The 23,974-nt window shown below is 34.5% G+C and overlaps 1 protein-coding gene across 7 annotated transcripts in view; it reads left to right on the top strand.

The window, feature by feature from the left end:
• LOC143255724 (ornithine decarboxylase-like) overlaps nt 1–23,368 on the top strand; it is a 44,825-nt gene extending 21,457 nt beyond the window's left edge. For 3 of the 7 annotated variants that reach the window (XM_076511852.1, XM_076511853.1, XM_076511854.1), the window contains 6 exons: nt 2,346–2,656; nt 4,330–4,495; nt 4,672–4,825; nt 7,801–7,898; nt 18,202–18,413; nt 22,548–23,368. In XM_076511852.1, the coding sequence (XP_076367967.1) occupies nt 2,346–2,656; nt 4,330–4,495; nt 4,672–4,825; nt 7,801–7,898; nt 18,202–18,413; nt 22,548–22,695 (1,089 nt within the window). In that variant the 3' untranslated portion in view covers nt 22,696–23,368. Of the gene's footprint in view, nt 1–24; nt 50–2,322; nt 2,657–4,329; nt 4,496–4,671; nt 4,826–7,800; nt 7,899–18,201; nt 18,428–22,547 lie in introns of those variants that run through there. The other 4 variants (XM_076511855.1, XM_076511857.1, XM_076511858.1 and 1 more) reach the window with 2 other exon arrangements.
• Nucleotides 23,369–23,974: the final 606 nt, after the last annotated feature.

Genomic DNA, 23,974 nt, shown 5'->3' with positions numbered 1-23,974 from the left:
GCCTCCACCATCTTCACTGTAGGATTATGGCTCTTAGTGATGCAGAGAGGTAAGTAATATTTCTCAAGTTAACATTTTCCTTTCCTGAAAATGTATTGCAAATAGGTGCTTAACTTTATACACCATTTCCCACCTTTCCTCTTCTGGTGCATTTTGTTTGCTTCCTTAATAATGAGCCCATGATGGTATGCTAGTGTTCTAATGGATTAATACATGTGGATATTGTAATTAACAAGTGAAGTTGTTACATTATCATAACAATTACACCATAAGCTGATGCAATGCATGCAGAAATGTATTGGGAAGGAGTTTGTTCAAGGGTTGTACTACATGTAGAAAATTCAGTAAAATCTGTGTGGAAGTTAACTATTAGTGATGCAGCAGTAGAGGTTTGTGTGAAGTATATTTTCAAGTAGATATGTTAACTTAATTAAAATTAATTTTAGAACTGATGGTGAGAAAGTAAATGTTTAATTTCATTGAAACATTTTCCCCATAAAATGTAATAAGAATATTGTGGTATTTCTTATAAATTTTTTGTGGTTTTGTCCAAAAACTTCTACATTTACCATATTGAATGAAGTCTCCACTGAAAATAACTTGAATAAGTAAGGAAGTTCATTGATTGAAAGCTTGAGTTACCAATACATAGAAATTAATAACTAGAAAACATTCTAAAAAATTCAAAGTGGTTATTTAAAAACAAAAAACTTTAAAAGAAGAAAAACTTTTAATAAGCTTACAACTGATTTTTATGTTCATTTTTTGAGTTCCGTAGTTTGTTTTGTAATTTAGTACTTTTAGCCAATCTTTCCACTTGTGTAATGGTAGATGTGGTAGTAAATATTATAACAGAGTTTTGTATGTTTTTAATGTTCTATTAAATACTGCATTATATATACAAAGTGCATTTTAGAAACTTAACGAAATTCTTTAAACTTTAAGGGAAGATAGAAAAATTAAATTGTATCCAGCACTTTTATAATAATTTGCAATTCTGAGGTCTTGTTCATGTAAAACCATGGCAAGACTAAGTAAATATACACCCTTGTGCAAATTAATTGAAACAAGACAGAAAATTATGATTTTTTCAGTTTTTTGCGTTTTATTTCTGAGAAGCCAAAATTACTCGCAAATTAATACATGATATGACCGCCTTTATTTTTCAGAAAATCATTAATCTGCTTTGGCATCGAGTCCACAAGTTGACCTCAATCTTTACTAATTTTTGGATTGCAGTACCACACCTCAATTATGACCTCAATTAGCTTATCTTTCATAGCACAGTCTTTTCCACGAAGTCTTTCTTTACAAATCGCCCAAAGATTTTCAATAGGATTTAAGTCTGGAGAGTTTCCAGGCCAGTCCAGCACCTTTATTCACGTTGTAGTCATAAAATTTTTCACAAGTTTCGATGCATGGCATGGAGCTAGATCTTGCTGAAAACTGCCAGATCCATCTGGAAATACCTTTTTGAATTCTGGAACAACTCTTCTCTGCAAAACTTTGATGTACAGTGGTCCTCACATAATACCTTCTATGATATGTAATCCTTCAATGCCATAGTAGCTGAAAAAGCCCCAAAACATTTTCAAGGGATGTTTTACGAAATGATTGATGTGAGATTCTCGAAGTTTCTCACCTGGAGATCTGGGAACCTGCAGACTTCTTTGACTCTGTATGAAGAAATGAGTCTCGTCACTGAATAACACCTTCCTCCATTGTTCTTGTATTTCAAAACCCATTGATACCGTTTTTTCTTCATTGAGTTGGTAAGAAGTCGTTTTTTGACTGGTCTCCTGCCCTTTTAACTCAATTTTGAATGACGTAATATTCCTCAAACTTTCATCATATATCCCAAAACTAGATCGACCATACTGCAAAACACAGATAATGATGCCGTCTGTGTGAAAAAATGACTATTAAAGGAAATCAGTGGGTCCAGCAAGTCTACACTGGCTGCTGTGCTGAAAATATTGTAAAATGACCATTTGTTTCAATTAATTTGCACAAGGGTGTACTATAGTCCTGTAGTTTATGATTACTTAAATATGCATTCATTTTAACAAACATCATTACAGCATTGATAAATATACTGAAATAATCTTATAAAAAAATTGTTTTTTTTCTTTCTAATATAGATTTTTAGAATTATCATTAAAATGCATCTAATTAGCACATTTGGATTTATTGATATATCTATATATGTATCCTTTTCATTAGAAACTAATATTTTTACAAATTCTTGACTCTATTACCATTTAAATTGGATTTGGTTTTGTTATTAAGAGTGAACTTTTGTTCAAAATCCATTTTTTTTAGTTGTGTTTTCACTTTGCATACAGCTGGAGATTCAGTCATTGTTAAGCTTGGGTGTTGACACTTCTCGTGTAATCTATGGAAATTCGTGTAAAACCCGTTCCTTCATCAAACATGCTGCAGCTGTTGGGGTTGAATTGCTGACTTTTGACAATGAAATGGAGCTACACAAGATCAAGACTCTTCATCCATTGGCTCAAGTAGTGCTTCATATTCATGTGAAGAACAATGATGAAAACGTCTCTCATTTTGGCTTTAAATTTGGAAGTGATATGAATCATGTTGAACATCTTTTGGAAGTGGCTAGAGAATTGGAACTTGATGTTGTAGGAGTGAGGTGAGTTTTAGAGATTTAATTCATTCAGCTTACACTAAAAAATGTTTATTGTTATTGAAAGAAGAAAATATATTGTAGTATTGAAAATGAATTTTTATTTGTTTTTATTCATCTCTTTATTGAATAATCATTTAAATATAAGACCATCGTAGGACACTTAGGATGAAAGAGTGATATTCCAACTTGCACATTAATGCCAGAAGTGGTATCCTGGCATTTAGTCACTGAAGAGAATTCTTATGATTACTACCCTAGTGCTTAGACATTTAAATCTTTTTCTGATTATAACAAAAACAAAATGAGCAAATTGTTAAAATAAATATTTATGCAAGTTTTAAAGATAAACTGGATGCTATCTACGCATTATTAAAAAGTGCCTGTTATTCAATTTCTACTGAGCATTTATATTAAGCTTGGAAAAAGCCTTTCTCTTTAGTTTCAGACAGTGATTGAAACCAAAGATAGCCACACAAACTATTAAATAAATAAACTCTAAATTTGCTTTATTCCCATTTGTTTTGTTTTGAGATTTGATGAAGTTCTAAAATAATTGCACCAGAAGGAATTCATCATGTTTTGAATTTAAAATACGAGGTGATGGTTGATTAGTCTCCAATTTATACAAAGCACTTTGTATGTTTAACATTTAGAGAAACACCTGACAAGCATAGCAGTGCTTCATAAATATTGTTTTATTTTGTACTTGCTGAAGCATAGGTACATATAATCTGTATTTAATTAAACCATTAACGTTGATTTTAATGATTTACTGAGAAAATTAAATTTGTTGGTGAAGGATTATTTGTTTAGCTTTGTGATGATAATAGTTGTAAATTTATTTTCAGTAGATTATGTATTCATTTTGTACTTTGAAGGACATTATTACTTTCAGATTGAGACTTGTAAAAAGAAAATTTCCTGAAAATTCTAATAAAAATGGTGGAAAAGAACTCCAAAAAATAAAAAAATTATTTCATATCAAATAATATTAGCCATTAAACTATTCAATTTTCTTTTTGTCACAAGTATGAATTGTGTCAAATTTACAAGGAAGAAAAATATTTTCAACAATTAGAAAAGTTCAGTGATCTATAATTTTGAGTACATATTAGCTATGTTTTAAAGAGTGAATTAATTTACTTGGCTTAAGAAGATTAAAGGCCATTTGTTGTTGGGTTTTGGGGTTTTTTCTTCAAGAAAAAAAAATAAATTCCATACATTGTGCTTTTTATTACCATTTTTAATTACTTGACAGTGTAAATTCAGACTAATGTTTTGCTAAGAGATATAATTTAAAGCCTCATTGTTGTACCTCTTAAAGTAGCTTTCTGTTTTCAGTGATGTCGAGAAAACCCACTTGTAGAGAAATATATATGTAAAAACGGCTTGTTTGGGTTGGGAAAATATTTTACAAAGAGGAGAGAACAACGTTTCGACCTTCTTCGGTCAACGAGCCGTTTTTACATATATAGGTCTCTGTTTTGTTTTGTTTTCTGGCAAGCATGTCTTTTGAAAGAAAATTTGTTATTAGCAGTAATTAATGATACCAGAAATATGGCTTCTTATCATTTCTTAATCTTTTTATACATTCACCAGGCTTGACATATAATAATTTTATTATTTTCATTTTATTTATTTTTTTGCTCTTGTTAACGTTTTCTTAATTTTTGCAGCTTCCATCTTGGCAGTAACTGTGCAGATAAAATAAAGTATGATAAAGCAATACATTCTGCTCGTCAAGTGTTTGACAAAGCTATAAGTATGAACTTTAATATGACCATTCTGAACATAGGAGGAGGTTTTCCTGGAGCAAAAAGGGAGAGTTCTGACTTTGATGAGGTGATTTTATTTTCATATGCATACAAATTCATTACTTCATGATTTTAGTTTTGAATCTTGCATTTTTGAAAGTATGAAATTATTATTTTTAACCACAAAAGAGCTTTTAAAAGTGTTTGAAAGTATAATGTATAATTACATAACAGTATATATCACTTTTTACTGTATTTTTCAAGATTGCTCATGTAGTAAACCAAGCTTTAGAGAAGCATTTTCCATTGGATGATGGTGTTGACATAGTTGCTGAGCCAGGTCGTTACTTTGCAACATCTGCCTTCACTCTTTGTGCCAATATTATTGCAGAGAGACAGGTTGGAGCTCCAAAAAAAGGTTTTTTAATTGTTTATAGCAAATACATTTTTCTTCCTGCAACAAATATATTTAAAAGGAAATCTTTTTGCTTTTTCTTCAGTTAGTTAAAAATGCAATTCACATTTTTTTTAAAAATATAGAAAATGATTCTTTATGTGGAAAGAAAAAAGAACGAAAAATTAGTGTACTTGAAGACTGATCTTGCACATTAATATTCAATTTGATTATTGTTAACATGCTATTTTATTTTCTTTCACATATGAGAAATACATAAGAAGCCCATGTCGGTATACATATTACAATGTGCTCAACAACCTTTCATAACTTGCAAAAGATATCGGTGTTTTTTTCCTGAAATTGGAAAAACACTTGCAAACAGCATAACACCAAGGATAAAATAAATAATACAATTCTACTTGACCAAAAGTCTTGTCAGTTGTTTTAAATAAAAAATAATTCATGGTTAGAATGGTACCTCATATTTTCCATTATATGTTGTACCAGAGTATAAATCATGTTTACAATAAAATTATAAAATCAAGGAAAGTAACATCTTCTGAACCATGGAGCACCATTCAGGTGTAGTGAATATGAAATTTCAAGATGTAAATAAAAATAATCATTGTAATTGTTTCAACAAGTTTTAATTCTGTGAGATTTGGGGAATGATATTTTTAACATTTTAGTCAGTGTAACTTATAAATTTAAAAATATATATAAAAGTTAAACTATCACTTCTGTACAAATTTTCTTTTTTCTGTTAGACCTAATACATAGTCTTATGTTTACTAAGAAACTATCATTCTTTGAATATAATTTTCCTTCTGCCATTAGTGCCCTCAGTGGTTTAGTTGTAAATATGAGGGCTTCTATTTCTCAAAATCAAGTTCTGATGCTGACTGTAGTCACAGTTACAGCTAGCTTATTGTTTAACTTTGTGCTTAATAAGAAACACGCTTTCAGTGTTGTTATCAGTACAGCCCTTCATTTCCACCCTTTTATAATATAGCAGTATGTGATCTGAAAAATTTCTAATAATGCTCATCTTTAAAAATAGTTAGATATATTTAAGTATAATTGGATAGAGGAGATTATACGTTATTTAAATCAGTGGAAAGTGAGAATTAATTTGGGATATTGTATAATTTCTAATTTTTCAAAAAAGAAAGATCAAAAACATTCTGGTGACATCAATTTTAAGTTCAGTACCAAAATGTGTTTAACTTCTATTTGTTTTATTTCTTAGGATAGAACTACTTATTAATTAAATAAATATAACTACACCCTTGTACAAATTAATTGAAACAAATGGTCATTTTACAATATTTTCAGCATGGCGGCTAGTGTAGGCTCTCTGGACCTGCTTATTTCCTTTAATAGTCATTTTTTCTCACATATGGCATCATTAGCTGTGTTTTGCAGTACAATCGATCTATTTTTGGGATATATGACGAAATTTTGAGGAATATTACAGCATTCAAAATTGTGTTAGAAGGGCAAGGAGACCAGTCAAAAAACAACTTCTTACAAACTCAATGAAGAAAAAACGATATCATTGGGGTCTGAAATACAAGAACTGGATGCAAGAACAATGGAGGAAGGTGTTATTCAGTGACAAGACTCATTTCTTCATACTGGGTCACAGAAGTCTGCATGTTCACAGATCTCCAGGTAAGAAACTTCAAGAATCTCACATCAATCAGTTCATAAAACATCCCTTGAAGATGTCTTGGGGCTTTTTCAGCTACTTTGGTGTCGGAGGCTTACATATCGTAGAAGGTATCATGTGAGGACCACAGTACATCGAAGTTTTGCAGAGAAGAGTTGTTCCAGAATTGAAAAAGAGATTTCAGATGGATCTGGCATTTTTCAGTAAGATCTGGCTCCATACCACACATCAAAACTTGTGAAAAATGTTATGACTACAATGCGAATAAAGATGCTGGACTGGCCTGGAAACTCTCCAGACTTAAATCCTATTGAAAATCTTTGGGCGATTTGTAAAGAAAGACTTTGTGGAAAAGACTGCACTACAAAAGATAAGCTAATTGATGTGTGGCACCACGATCCAAAAATTAGTAAAGATTGCAGTCAATTTATGGACTCGATGCCAAAGCAGATTAATGATCTTCTGAAAAATAAAGGTGGTCATATCATGTATTAATTTGAGTAATTTTTAGATTCTCAGAAATAAAATGCAAAAAACTGAAAAAATCATAATTTTCTGTCTTGTTTCAATTAAGTTGCACAAGGGTGTAAGTAAAGCAATATTTTTGATTCATACTTTAATAAGTATTTATGAAATAGATTATAATAATACACAGTACATAAGCAGGAAAGTGGTGTTGTTAGAGTTACGGTTTTTTATGGAATTGAACTACATGAGAAAATGGCTGGGGAAAATTGAGGAATTGTGGGAAGTTACTTTTTGGGCTACTTTTCAGAGATTGAATAGATTTTTGGCTATATTTAATGTTTCAATAAAGATGATTAATGGTCACAAAATTGTTTCAGTCAATAATTTCCACAACAACAGTAATTGAATTTTTCATCATTATTATTTTGAAAATGCAAAAAGAAGTTTCATTGAAACTTCAGAATATAGAAGTTTATGACAATGGGGTTAGGGTGCTTAACTGGTAATCTGATAGTTGTGAGTTCGGATCTATGTGATACCAAACATGCTTGCTCTTTCAGCTGTGGGAGCATTATAATGTGACAATCAACACCACTATTGGTTGGTGAAAGAGCATACCAAGGGTTAGCAGTGGGTGGTGATGACTTACTGCCTTCTTTCTAGTCTAAATTATGAATGACTAGTGCAGATAGCCGTCGTGTAGCTTTGCATGAAATTCAAAAAACAACGAAAAGTGAAATGCTGTGTGTGTCATTGTGTTGTATATTGTTATATTATATTAAATTTCAAAATTTAGTTATTGAAATACAGTTTTAAGTAAATATTAATATAAATGATAGCAAAGTGTATTTTTTAGATGATCCAGTGATGATGTATTATCTCAATGACGGTGTTTATGGCTCCTTCAGTTCTTTGTTATTTGAACAATCGAAATTTAACCTTGTGCCTTTGGTGGTAAGTTTATTGAATGAACAATGAAAAATAAAACTTTGATGCAAATAAATTCAAACATTGGGAATTACAGAGAATATAATATATAAATGGAGTATAATTAAAATGACAGATATTATGTTGAAGTATGCTAATAGGGTATATTTAAATAATTAACTTGTACTTTAGGCAATGAAACAACACATCATCCTGTTTTGTTTTTTTTTAAACTAGTAGGTAGTCTTCATGAATAATTTTAGTTAGCTAGTTTTCTAGCTAAATCTTTTTTACAAAAATGCTTTACTCGAGATATTTAATTTAGTTGCTATTAGTCTTTTATGTTGCTAACTTTGTGAATTACTTTTGTCAGTACTGTGCTCACAATTTTAATTTCTAAGCTTCTGTACATATGTAACAAGCTTTCTCTCAACTGACCATCAGTTTTGTTTCTTCCCTTTAATATTTATTTTCTGTAATCAACCTTCTTTCAAAGTCAATCGGTTGGAGACTCAAAATGTTTAGGTCATTTTTTGGGGTTTTTTTCACTTAAAATTGTGGGTGCTACAGATTCAATGTGTTTTACTCATCACATCTTTTTTTAGTATCTTCACTTTTTCACTAGACTCTCTTCTTCAGCTACTATTATGTTAAGTTTCTACTTTTCTGGCCAGGTAAGCTACAGAAGTTCCCATCTCCATAATATTTTTCTATTAATTTTTTGCTTCCAAGAAAATGGGAGACTGAATTATGGTTGAATTGTGCAGGTTGAAAAGTTTCAAGTTTTTCATTTTCTCTTTGGTCAAATGTCTGATATCGTTAGATGACTTGTTGGAATGTTGAAGTAATTTTAATATTTTCATAAGGTTTTACATTTTTACTTATGTGGGACAACTGTTTAGTGCAATAGATATCAATTTTCACTTCAGTAATTATCTTGTTCTTTTTGTGTATGTTTAGAAATCTCTAACACCACAGTTGTTGTACGTTGCACACTTCAGGCCTAGAAGGGTAAACTCTCCTGGATCCAATAAATGAAACTGAAGATCAAGTTCATTAGGATAAATATTCATTTCTTTCTTAACTTCAGCTGATCCCAACTTTTTGGGGATGTTGTCTGTTTCAATAAGTTAAGTTAATCTTTGAGATATTCCATAAATTAATGAACCCTTCTTCAGTTGAGGTATTTCTTTTTGACAAATACTTCTTACTACTCTTGTGTGCTGTTTGACATTGTCTGAATAGGTGTCTATGTTTAGATAAAGTTTTAGGCAGTTGAAGTAAGAGAGGCTATAAAGAGTTAAACTATTTTTTGATGGAAAAACAGTTGTTATTTTCTTCTTTTTTAAGCTACTGATTTATCTAGAATAGCCCCATCCTCATTTGAGCCACATCACTTTAATATTTTGTAGTCATCATGCCAGAGAATACTACAGGATTAAGATATATTCGTTTATTTTTGAAGGTTCTCATTTTACTTTTCTTTAAACTGTTAATTATTTTTGTCTAGTGCTTTAGTTGTCTGTAAAGATTTATTTTCTCCCCCCCCCTCTGTGTGGATTCCTGTACGTGGTGAGGGGACCTCCCAGGGAAGGTTCTGTTCTATCAGGTTACCTTTTCTGGGATCTACACATCCACCCATGTGTTTGCCATACATGGCGACCCGTGAAGGGGAGGATAGGATCCTGGTGGTTGAGGGGTCCAACCCTAACACACCACTTTGGCCTAGAATTCCTGTAGACGGTCGGCCTTTGGGTGGCCCCCTTGGGTCAATCGGCTGGTCCACTTGGGCTAGAGTCAACCAAGTACCAGTGTTGGAAGTTCTCAACAGGTGTTGTGGACATTGTGCCTGATGCTGGTGTTAGGGTATAGTGCTCACTAAACCCTGGCGTTGCTGCATTGTCCTTGCGTGACTTTGTAGTGCGTCTCCTTGTAGGGCTCCATGGTGGGTGGGGTCAGTGGGTACCGAAATTTTTTTCCTTTTCCTATGGATCCTCTAAAAAATTTAAATAAAATTGTAAAAAAACAGTCAATGGGTAGCGACCACGCCTTGAATACTCAGAACAGCAATCTTCAACATCAGTAACACGCACCTCATTTTCTTATATTACATTCTCTTCGAAAAACCTTTAGGGCAAATGTCCCCTTTTTTTTATTCAAAAGGGACTAGAGGGACTTGCTGGCTCTCCAAAGTCAGTAAAGAAACTTCGATGTGGTGACATATTGGTTGAAACATCCACATCCCAACACCGTGAACTCCTCTTGAATTCAAAGGCAATTGGGGATATACCTATTGAGGTTACACCCCATGCTACCTTGAATTCTTCACGAGGAGTTATTGTTGAAAGGGATTTGAAGAACGTTCTCGAGTCGGAGATTCTCGCTGGTCTCTCCACTCAAGGAGTTTCTGCAGTGAGGCGCATCTCCACTCGCAAAGATGGAGTTACACTGCCAACAAATACCCTCGTTTTAACATTTACTTCACCACGTGCATCTGCCACCATCAAGGCAGGTTATCTCATTTGCAGGGTTCGCCATACATACCAAACCCTCTTCGATGTTTCCAATGTCAGAGATTCGCCACTTAGACATCTTGTCGTGGTTCCCTGACATGTACTCTTTGTGGAGGCAAGGACCACTATGCCTATGACTGTGACATGAACCCACATTGCGTAAACTGCAATGGTTCTCACCCTCTTACTTTCATTCTTGCCCAAAATGGTTGGAGGAAAAAGAGGAGCAGCGTTTGAAAACGACACATAACATTAGTTATCCTGAGGCTCGGAAATTGCTGTCCACAACTCCATCTTGAACATATGCTGCTGCACTTCATTCCACAACTGCAGTGGGAGTGCAGACAGATCTCTCTGTGCCTCCAAGAGAATCGTTTTCAAAACAAATGAAAAGCCTTTTGACCTCCGTGGTTAAAAAGGTTGATGAATAGACTTCCACACCCATCTCTGTTCCTCCCATACCTTCCAACAAACCTCAAGATCCACGTCCTTCAGTTTCAAATACAGGCATTTCTTCTGATACATCTTTTTCTCCCACCACAAGAGACAAAACAATTATTCGTTCGCGTCCTCAGTCACTGGATTCCCCTTCCAATAACAAAAACCTGCCCACCCGACCCAGAGCAGGATCCATGGAGGTTTATAGACCTCCTCCGACTAAAGACAGTAAAGAAAAAAGACGTGGTCGTAAACCGAAGGGTTCTCCAGCCACTTCACCTACCCGTTCTTAAAAATGGCCACCTTGATGCAATGGAACTGTCCAGGTTTACTTTCTAATCTGGATGATATCAAAATGCTGATTTTTTCCTACCATCCTGTTTGTCTTTCTTTACAAGAAACATTTCTCAAAACTGCTGATACTGTCTCCATTCAGCAGTTTTCTCTGTACAGAAATGACAGGTTGTCAAGTACATGGAGGGGTGGCACTGTTGGTTGATCAACACGTGCCCACCCTGTCTTTGTCACTCAACACACCCTTGGAGGCTGTAGCCATTCGTGTTTCCTTGGGTCATACCATCACTGTTTGTTCTTTGTACCTGTCCCTTGGAGAGACATATGATCAATCAGATCTTGATGCTCTCGTTGAACAATTGCCATCTCCATTTCTAATCCTAGGGGATTTTAATGGACATCATCCCCTCTGGGGAAGTGCTATTATTGATGGGAGGGGCCGATCTGTAGAGCGGATGCTCTCTGATCACAATCTTTCTCTTTTCAATACTGGTTCTTCCACTTACTTTTATGCACCTAGTCAATCCTTTACCGCTATTGATCTCTCAGTTTGCTCCCCTTCATTCTTCTCCCATTTTTCATGGAGGGTTGACAGTAATCCACTAGGCAGTGATCATTTTCCGATCCTTTTGAGAGAGATTGGCCGTGGTCGATGCCACCCTACCCGCGTGCCCCAGTGGAGTCTGGATCAGGCAGACTGGTCCACTTTCACTGCTCTCGCAGAACTTGATCCTGCCATCGTAAATCAGCCATCAATAGACGACTGTGTAGCAGCGGTAACTGACTGCATTACACATGCAGCTGCTCAGTGTATTCCTAAAACCTCGACACATTTTCCACGATATCCTCGTCCGTGGTGGAATCCTGCTTGCCACTTATCACGGAAGGCTCAAAAGCAAGCCTGGGATACTTTTCGTAGATATCCCACACTTTCAAACCAGGTTGCTTTCCAACGGGCCCGTGCACATGCTAGGTGGGTAAGACATCAAAGCCAGAAGGAATCTTGGATTAAGTTCACAACCAGCATATCTTCTACCACCAGTTCCAAGATCATATGGGACAGGATTGAAAGGTTAATGGGCACTACAATTCTGTCCCCTCTCGATCTTACTCTCTGATGGTCAGGAGGTGACTGATGTTCGAACATCGCTGACACTCTAGGTGAAAGCTTTTGCGGGTATCTAGCACTTCTGCTTGTTCCTCCACCTTCCTGGCCATCAAGACTCGGGCAGAGCGATCACCTCTTTCCTTTCGAACTGACTGTTTCTTTGACTATAATTGTCCCTTTACCCTGGTGGAACTAAAAATGGCCCTTCATCGGTCTGCCAGTACGTCTGTTGGACCTGATGATATTCATTATGACATGCTGCCCCATCTATCTCCTGCTTCTCTTGATGTCCTTCTGATTGTTTTCAACCAGATCTGGCAGGAGAATGTTTTTCCTGATGCCTGGCGCCAGGCTATTATTTTACCTCTCTCTAAGCCAGGGAAAGATCCCAAGATTCCTTCAAACTACCGTCCAATTGCTTTGACGAGCTGTCTCTGTAAGACATTAGAAAGGATGGTTAATGCTCATCTTGTTTGGTTCCTTGAATCAAACAACCTCCTCTTGCCCACCCAGTGTGGGTTCCATCGACAGCACTCCACCACAGACCACCTAATTAGTCTTGAAACATCTATCAGAGAAGCCTTTCTCAACCGCCAACATCTTGTATCAATATTCTTTGATATAGAGAAGGCTTACGACACAACATGGAGGTATGGCGTTTTGCGAGACCTCCATATATCTGGGTTACGTGGTCATTTACCCATGTTTATTAAAATATTTTTAATGGACAGGAGATTCCAAGTTCGTGTGGGTTCGACACTTTCCCGTTCTTTTGTACAGGAACTTGGAGTCCCTCAAGTATTCAGTGTTACACTCTTCAGTATAAAGATAAATGCCATCACTGAACAACTCCCTCTCACTGTTGCGAATGGGCTGTATGTCGATGACTTTCACATCTCATGTTAGTCGTCAAACATGAGATATCTTGAGCGGCAACTACAAACCGCCCTCAATTGTGTACGGAAGTGGACTCTGGCGAACGGCTTTAATTTCTCTCTCTCCAAAACTGTATGCATGCACTTTTGCCGTCAATGGGGTATTCACCCTGATCCTGAACTTCATATCGGTGAAGTTTTGCTGCCAGTGGTCCCGGAGACCAAGTTCTTGGGGCTTATCTTTGATCGTAAACTGACCTTTATACCACCCTTAAAGCAGCTTCGGGTCAAATGCACAAGAGCACTGAACATCCTCCGTGTTCTCTCTTCTACCAGTTGGGGGGCAGATCGCTGTTCAATGTTAAAGGTATATCTCGCTCTTATTAGATCAAAACTCGATTATGGATCAATGGTCTATGGCTCTGCCAGACCCTCGGCCCTAAAGATGCTGGACCCCATTCATCACCAAGGACTTTGACTCTGCACTGGGGCTTTCCGTACCACTCCAGTTCAAAGTATATACATTGAATCTCATGAACCTTCTCTACACCTTCGCCGTTTGCAACTATCTTTACAATATACTTCGAAACTTCATTCCTTACCAAAGTTTCCCACCTGGAAATGTGTTTTCCTTCCTCGGTGGGCAGTACTTTTTCAGAACAGACGATCTGTCATTGCTCCGTTTGGCCTTCGCATCCAGGCGCAATTGGATGAATTGGGTCTGTCCTTGGATAACATTGCAGATTCCACAGGTTGGCCCATCCCACCATGGCTTATTACAGCCCCCAAATGTGACCTTTCTTTCAGTCACCTAAAAAAGGCAGATACTCCAGATTGGAAGTACCATCTTTTATTCAATGAATATCTTTCAAACAATCATTCAGTTCCCATTTATACAGATGGTTCCAAATCGGGTAATTCAGTGGGCTCTGCTGTGGTTTGCTATGGGTCAGTAGTTGCGTGCAGAATCCCTTCTACAGCTTCTGTGTTCACTGCTGAACTGTATGCCATATTTCTTGCCCTGGATCATATTGCAGCTGAGCAGTACTCCAACTGCACTATTTATACTGATTCGCTTAGTTCTATACTTGCCTTGGAATCGCTACACTTTAGCTCACATCCTATTCTCGCTGATATTCAAAACCGACTGGCCCATTTCTCATTAGCAGCTACTTCAATCCAGTTTTTATGGATACCAGGCCATGTTTGTATTTAGCTTGCAGACATGGGAATGTCGAGCTATGCAGACATGGACTATGGTGTTGTCTTCAAGGCTCTCGCTCGTGCCAGCTGGCAGTCCACTTGGAGTGAGCAACGCGACAACAAACTTTTCAAATCAAACCCAAAATTGGACTTTGGCCATCTAGCTTCGTAAAGTTCAGAAGGAGGAAGTTGTTCTCACTAGGCTACGCATTGGTCACAGTTTTTTAACTCATCGTTTTCTTTTATCTGGAACTGATGCACCAATGTGTAGTTTGTGTAACACTCAAATCACTATCAGCCACGTTTTACTTTCTTGCCATCGTTACAATTCTCAATGACGGCAATATTTTAAACATATTTTTTCCCAGGGTCAGTCTGTATCATTGGACAGAGTTATTGGTGATGGTGACTCTGTCCACCTTGATAATGTTTTTAAATTTTTAATGGCCATTAATCTTTTTAATCTCATTTAAGTGTTGCATATTTATTCATTACACCTTTTAATTGTGGTTCCTTTTTTACAGTTTTAATCTCTCTTCTTCAATTTGACATTGGACAATGGCCAGAACATTAAATAACTCGACACCAGGACTGGAAAGGCCAACTTCAGATGACTAACGCTACTGTTTGAACTATCAGTTTGAACTACTCGTTAGTCGTCCTGGCGAGTTGTTATTATACTTTTGCTGCATATCATTTCACACTTTTACTACTTAAATTTTTAGTACTGGCCATATTGACTCATAACCTGGAACCAGGACTGGAAAGACCAACTTCAGGTGACTGACGGTGGTTTTTATACTTACCTGTTAGTCTTCCTGCCGGGTTATGATCATTACCATTCTGCTACAGGTAGTTCTTTACAACTTTGTTGACTGGATGTCAACATTGGTTTTTACACCATTTTCTGTTTTAATTGCCGTTTTGCTTTTATCTTCAATTACTTTTACAAATTTTACTCCATTTACTTGAATTTATCTTTTTAGTGGACATTTGGCTACTCATTATTACGATTTTGTGGAGTGTCTTTTAAAACTTTTATTCTTTTACATTTTGATAATAGCTGCTATGACACATAACCCAGAACCAGGACTGGAAAGGCCAACTTCAGGTGATTGACGGTGGTTCTTGAACTTACCTGTTAATCTTCCTGGCGGGTTATGATCATTACCTTTTTGCTAGAGTAAATACCTTACAACTTCTTATACTCTGCCTTCTATCTTAACATTGTAGACTAGGTGTCAACATTGGTTTTATACTTTTTTGTTTTATCTTCATTTCCATTTATGTCTATTACTACATTTATTTATTTATTTTATTTTACATTTTTACCGAATGTCTGGCGCAGATAGCCTTGCTGCTTTGTGCCATAAAACACTAAATCAATCAATCAATCATTTTCTCCCATTGTTAATATATTACCCCACAAACTATGCTTCAAGGATTACTTATTTTTTTTATTCTGTTTCTTCTGTTCTTTGTAAGACTTTGTGGTGTGGAAAAGATTTTGAGAGTTATTGTCGGCCAGTCTTTAATAGACTTCTTATAGTCTGTTTCATGTAATTTTTCATTAATTTCTCTGGTATATATCTTCCTACCCCAAGATATGAGATTTCTGTTTACTGATTTTACATGTAATTTTTGTGCCTTTTCTTTTTCTTTCTTATGCTTAAAAGCTTTACTTGTATGCTGTTCTGTAGTTTTTCTAGGAAATTCTGTTTCAAATTAAAGGTTTGTGTACATATTCATTCACTAAACTTGTGTTTATGTTGAATGTTGATCACACTCTGATCTTTCCTGACCTTCACAGTAAGGTGTTTAAAGCAGATAGGTTAATGATTTGGCATGTGTACCTTCCACCTTACTTTTTTCACATGAGGTTTTTAGCTCAGGCATGTTTGGAATGAAAAGGTTCCATTTATTGCTTTATGTATATTATGAATCTGTTACACATACTTGTAACAGGCTTCATATCCCTTTATTCTGGTTGATCACAAAACCTAGGAAGTTTACTGGTGTATAATTAAGGTGCAGCATCCCATACAGTTTCCTACACTGCTTTCTAGTTTTGCTAGAGAATTGGTCTGGAACATAACTGAGAATATCATGTTGTTCCAAAATGTTTAAGATTCAAAGCCAGATATTCATGTGTAAAGCATTAATTCGGACTTCTGGGAAAGACTTCAAAAAACATGGCCAGTGTCTCATCAGTTATTTTGGTTCAAGATATATGATGCTTCCTGATCACTTCTGAATTTAATTTTACTTTCTAATATGAGTAATTTAACTCATGGTTCATAGAATTAGAGTAGCTTGATCTAAATGTACTCTTTTAGTGTTAAATCTGTAAGAATTAGTTATTTGTATAGATTAAGCATGAGTATATATCGATATGAATGGGTGAAAGTGCATATGTCACAATTTTTAGAGTTGCAATAAAAATTTAGTTATACAAGTTTTCATTTGTTAATTTCAAAGAGAGATATTGAAATGAATTCTCAGTCTTCATGAGTTTATCATGCTGAACTTGTTTGCTTTGAATTGCCAATTTTAGATTGTCTTTGTACCCGTATTTGGCCTTCTGAGTTTGACATAAATGATATATAGATATTTATAAAATATAGTATAAAGTTATATCATCCAATGTTTCTCTGTTACTGAAATAAGTCTAAGGCAAACCCGCATGCCATGCTCTCCCATCACATCCTGGGTTTCAACACATTCCAGTAATCCTCTTTGCCATTTGTTATATGATTATTTGCAACAAATAAAAATGAAAGATTTTTATTTACTGATTTTATTCAACCTACATATTCATTAATGTTATCACTAAGGTTGACTTAACCAGATAAGAGAATTACTTTAATCTATTTATAGCATAGTTACCAAGCAAGTTCAGTTATAATAATTTTAAGCATTTGTGTATATTTGTTTATTAATAGTTTTGTTATTAATTGCATGTTTGAAATGAATATGTATTTTTTTACTACTACAATTTTCTAAGTAACAAATACTCAATGGAATTTAATACCACCTAAGAACAAAAAAATCAAGGCCAAATATAAGTTCCAAGTTTCTTTTTTGGTTTTTAAATAGTAACATTTCAGTAAAGTATGCATACAAGCTGCTTATGATTGAAAATGCAATAATTAATAAAATTAAATTAAAGCATTAGTAAAAATTAGAGACACCTGAAGGTTTTAAAATAAATAATTGTAGCTCTCTGTTATAATCTTTGTTGTTCCAGAAGAATGTGCTTTTCATATTGCTTTATATTTTTCAAACTTTGCTAAAAATACTTCACTACAGTTAATGTTATGGTAAAGAAAATAAGAAATAGTTTTACCCAAAATAACAAAACTGATGCTCATTAAGGAGATTCTAGAGGATATGCAAATGAAATATAAAACTAAGATAAAACAGATTTTTTTTCATTCTTAATATGAAAATTACTTTTCACTCGGACTAATGAAGAGTCCGAGTCAGACTGACTGAAGTAAATTCACAGATAAATCTTTAATAGAAATACTTTAAACATACTGATATTTTGCATACAGTATACTTGTAAAGGTACAGCGAGAAAATTCGGAATTATGTAAACATTAATTACCCAATGCGAGCTTGGTCCAATGGAACATCTAATGCAGTTAGGGTTAATGATTTTATAATTCATACAAAACTTATAATACAATTACATAATGCATCATAAATTGTAGATATAGTAAGATGTTGCTGAAGGCCTCAACTGTAAAAGTTTCAGAAGAAATATTGAAATATTTTGCAGATCTTCTTGCTTTCAAATATGATAAGTTGATGAGCAAACACCAAACATTACTTGATATTAATGAAATTATTTTACTTAGATCAAAAATATTTACTAACTTTCTAATCACTTCTAGGATACTGCTGATCATACTGGAGTTAGCTGTAGTTTGTGGGGACCAACTTGTGACACCCTGGATAAAATTGTAGAAAAGTGTACTCTGCCTGTCATGTCTGTAGGAGACTGGATAATGTTTGAAAATATGGGATCATATAATTTGTCTTTGGCATCTGTTGTGAATGGATTCCAGAAACCAGAAATAAAGATTATATTGCCTGTAGCCACATGGTTAGTTTTCATCTGTAAGTTATAAGTAAATACAGAAATAATGAATGGAAAGAGTTGCACAAATGTGTCAGTAGCTAAATATTAAAAAAAATTTTTCTTGACAATTTACACTTAAATTTCATGAACTGCTGAAGAATCCTGTTTGTTTTTATGTATTTAGATATAATCTTGAACTTGTCACATTTATGCCTGACAGTTTTACTTTATTATTTTCACACAGCTTAATTGTTTTGACTAAGGTAGTGTTTGTCTTAAAAGTTAAACAAAGAAGAAATTAGAGAAATTTTAAAATTTGAAATGAGGAAATATAAGATTTGTATTGTATTGTTCACACAGTAAGAAAAGACCTAAACTAGAGTTGCTGATTTTATGTTTTGGGCAGATACAGTCATGTGAAAAAGTTAGGACACCCTATGAAAGCCTGTGTATTTTTGTAACATTTTTGGATATATAGATATTTAATCTCAATTTTAACAATACTGAGAGACTATAGGAATACAATTAAAACTGAAGAAAAGACTTTTCAAGATCTTCTGTAAATGTAATTCTACAAAAATGCATATTCTAACTGAGGAAAAAGTTAGGACACCCCCACATTTATTCCCACTTAAAATGGCTCAACTCACACCAGGTGCACATGATTAAAAGATCGTTACTCAGCATTTTGAATGGGGCTTGCCCTATTTAAACCTCGGACATTTAGTTTGGTGTGCTCCTGACTGTTGAAGTGAGAGTGAGCACCATGGTGAGAGTAAAAGAGCTGTCTGAGGCTTTCAGAAAGAAAAATGTAGCAGCTTATGAGTCTGGTAAGGAATTTAAAAAGATCCTAAAAGATTTTGAAATCAGCCATTCCACTGTCTGGAAAACAGTTAACAAGTGGAGGGCTTTCAAAACAACTGCCAACATTCCCAGGTCTAGTCATCCAAGCAAGTACACCCTGAGAGCAGACTGCAAGATGCTAAAAGAGGTCTCCAAACACCCTAGCATGTCATCACAGAACCTACAGCAGGCTCTGGCTACTGTTGATGGAAAAGTGTATGCCTCTACAATCAGAAAGAGACTGCACGAGTTTAACTTGCATGAGAGGTGTGCAAGGAGGAAACATTTGCTCTCTAAGAGAAACATCAAGGCCAGACTGAAGCTTGCCAGAGAGAATGTAGACAAAGACCAGGACTTTTGGAATAATGTTCTTTGGACAGATGAGTCCAAAATTGAATTATTTGGACACCAGAACAGAGGACATGTTTGGCGTAAACCAAATACAGCATTCCAGGAAAAGAACCTCATACCAACTGTGAAGCATGGAGGTGGAAGTGCCATGGTTTGGGGCTGCTTTGCTGCAGCAGGACCTGGATAGCTCACAATCATAGAATCTACCATGAATTCTACTGTGTATCAGAGGGTGCTTGAGAATCATGTGAGACCATCTGTACGAAAATTAAAGCTGAAGAGGAACTGGACCCTGCAACATGACAATGACCCAAAACAAACCAGTAAATCCACCAAGGACTGGCTAAAAACTTAAAAAATGGAGAGTCTTGGAATGGCCAAGTCATAGCCCAGATTTTAATCCCATTGAGATGCTGTGGGGTGACTTGAAACAGGCTGTACATGCAAGAAAACCCCTCAAACATCTCACAGCTGAAAGAATTCTGCATTGAGGAGTGGCCAAACGTTTTTCAGACCGATGTCAGAGACTGGTGGATGGCTACAAGAAGCATCTCACTGCAGTTATTTCAGCCAAAGGGGGTAACACTAGCTATTAGGGGGTAGTGTGTCCTAACTTTTTCCTCAGTTAGAATATGCATTTTTGTAGAATTACATTTACAGAAGATCTTAGTCTTTTCTTCAGTTTTAAATATTTAGTTATATTCCTATAATCTCTCAGTATTGTTGAAATTAAGATTAAATATCTATATATCAAAAAATGTTACAAAAATACACAGGCTTTCATAGGGTGTCCTAACTTTTTGGCATGGCTATATCTGTAACATAATGTAATAAAAGTATAACTGTTAGGCTTAGTTGTTATTCGATGCAGTTTTATTACATGGAGACCGAGACAGTAAATAATAAGTGCAAAAGGTAAAAATATTTGTCGTTAACTGTCATTATTTGTAGTTTATAGAAATAAGTATACTAGAAACCTGCTAGTGCCCATTAAAATATATATATGAACTACTTAATAGCATCCCCAAACCTCGTAAACCAGATTGTCCATAACAACCAATAATGTCCACATATGAATTGTTTAATTACAATCTTGGTAAATACATAGCATGGGCATTCTCCAAATATGTAACATCAGCCAGCTCATTCATCAAAGACTCTTAATTTCAAGTCTTATCTTAATCAAGTTAATCATAAAGCCTTAATAGCCAGTTTTGATGTCATATACCTCTTTACAGAAGTCCAAGCCACTGAAGCCTGCAAGATAGCCTCAGAACTCTATATTCAAGACCCTAACCCATCAATAGACATTCCCAGCAACCAATTAGCAACCCTCATAGAATTCACCAGGATAAAGACAAACTTCATGTTGAGCAACCACAACTATGTACAAACAAATGGCCTAAGCATGGGCAACCCAATATCACCAGTTCTAGCCAATATTTTTATGACACACAAGCAATTAACACAGCATTACATCCACCACTTTACTGGTACAGATATGAAGATGATGCAATTGCAGGATTCACATCTACAGAACACACACTTAATTTTTTCAATCACATTAGCTCTATACATCCCAACATTATCTTCACATGTGAATGGGAAGAAAGCAATCAAATATCATTTCTTAACCTCAAAATTACAAGAACCAGTACACAGTTTAAAACAGAAATCCACTGCAAAATCACCCATACTGGACTATACATTCCTTGGGACTCAGCACATGAGACAAAAGAAAAACTCAACATACTAAGAAACCAAATAAACACAGCCATAAAACTATGCTCACCAGATAAAATTAATGATGAATTAGACAAAATAAAATACTTCATCAACATCAATAAGTTCCCTCCACAAACCGTAGAAAACATTATATGCACACACTTAGACAAAAAGCAAAATCAACCAACAAAAGTAAATATATCTCACAAATTAAAAAAATCACAAAACCATATACTGCTGCATACCCTATATTCTGACATCAGCAGAAAATAACCAACATTTGGCAAAAACTAGTAACAAAATATGACATTCTAGTTAATACCAAATTTATTCAAAAACCAGGCACAAAATTAAGGTCTATACTATGTAAACATACACTGACAAATACCACACCAACATTATTTATAAAATACAATGTGGTAACTGCCACGACCTCTATATTGGAGAAACAAAGTAGAAAAATGGAAACCAGATTCAAAGAATGCAAAAAGTCACCTTCACATGTTTTCAAACACTGCAAATCAAATAAACACAACATAACCATAAAAAAACACCCAAATACTAAATAAAGAAACAAACATAAAAAAATACAAAATTAAAGAAGCCTTACTTATACAACAACTTGAGCCCAAAATAAACCAATACAAAGAAACACCTTTATACCTATATTAATATAATCAAACATCTAATCATGCCCTCTACATTCCTACACTCAGTTACACAACCCCCTTCAAACATGTGGTCAGCTATTGGTCAGTTACCTCTTTCTTTCTTTGTGAACCTGACGATGACCGAAGAAGGTTGAAATGTTGTTCCCTCCTCTGCATAAAACATTTTCTCAACCCAAACCAGCCATTTTCACATATATTTTTCTTTACAAGTGGGTTTTCTCGTCATCACTGATTATTATGCAACAGTGTTTTAATGCAATATTTTGCAAGTGAAATTTGTTGTATGTAACAGATAATATATTCTTGCAATAAAAATTCTTTCCTAATAGCAAGTAGGATTACTTTTATTAATACATATGATATGAATACTTTTAGTTACACCTTGGTCTATTTTTACATAAATCTGTGTTGCTGTTTTGCATATCTTTTCATTGCGATTTAATGAAAAGAATTACATTATGCTTTTTTTCCCCATTATCAACAAAAATGTTTTTTTTGTTTTGTTTTTATATAGGAAACTTTATGTTAATATTATACAACATATAATAGAGCAATTTTAATTTTTCAGCATGTTTCTACAGGAATTGCCAGATTGGATTTGTCTAGCACGATCACTTGAAGCAGACAAAGAACATGTGCAAGTAGCAAAAGGAGAAAAGTTACAAGAAGCCCTACCCTGCACACAGTTTCCTTTCGGAGATACGATGATAATTTAGATAACAGTGTAGATGTTATACTGGTAGTTTTCAAAGTATATCAAACACCATGTACATGTATTGATTCTTCTTTTAACTATAAAATATTTTTTCTTCAAAAGTTAACAGCACTGACTGTTTCATACCTGTTTCTACCATTCTAATTTAAATTTAAAACAACCACAGTTACATTCCACTTACATGCTCTTTGTATGTTGTAGTTTACAACATTATACGATATACAAGATTGTGATTGTGGTGAATTTATACACTATGTGTAGATTATTGGTCATAATTTATCTTCTAACAATTTAAAGTAAATGGTTTCAGTGTGTATAATTTGGAGTGAAACAACATTGCATGCATTAATTTATAGCTTTTAGTGCCTTTTTTATTTACTCTTAATATTTGGTTTGGAACACAAGACATAGTATTATTCTGTGTAAGCTTAATTGGCAGATATGCTTTGTTGCTAACATTTTGTGAAGAACTTCACTCCTTAGTCTATTCAGAATCAATAGTATATGTTATATTAAGAATACTAGTGTGAATTTTGAAGTGTCTGGAAAAGGTAATTAATATTTAGTTGAACTGAAAAGCCACAGCTCATTAAACAGTATGGCTAAACTACAACATGGCTTTTATGTGTGTATCTATCCTAAAGTCTATTGAAATAAAAGTATATGACGAAAAACGTATGTATCAAAAGTGTCTTATATTTGAATATATATTTTTGAGACTTACTGCTTGAAAAATCACCCCGTAAGAAGAGTAGTTTACAAATAAGAATCATGATTTATGACACTCGTGATAGATGTATTAAACTTCACCACCCATATTCTCACTAATATTATTTCAATAGTATCATAATATTATTAAAATACTGAACATAAACTGGGTGTGATGGTAAATATGGATTGTCATTTTCTGTAAAATTGAGTAGATGGTGTGGATGAAGGCAGTCAAAAATTGTATTAGCATGTGCAAATAACACAACAAACAGTAGAGAAAAAACATGAAATTATAATGAAAATATAATTGTCAATGACGAAGTTGTACATGATGAAAACACTTACTAAATCGAAAATCATGTGAAAGTGAATCCTTTAATTCAAATTAATAAAGTAAGTAATGTAATTATCTTCAACATTTCTGTACTAAAGAACATATGGTCTATTATGTTACCCAACGATGGAGATCAGTTCATGTTTAATATTGTAGAGAAACCAGAAAATCACTTTGGTAACAAGTTAAAGTAAAATACAGTTTAAATATAATCTATTCTATCCAATGAAGGGTA

This window comes from Tachypleus tridentatus, chromosome 7, assembly GCF_004210375.1.
Source record: "Tachypleus tridentatus isolate NWPU-2018 chromosome 7, ASM421037v1, whole genome shotgun sequence".
Classification (NCBI taxonomy): domain Eukaryota; kingdom Metazoa; phylum Arthropoda; class Merostomata; order Xiphosura; family Limulidae; genus Tachypleus; species Tachypleus tridentatus.
This window is presented reverse-complemented; position numbering and strand designations above follow the sequence as displayed.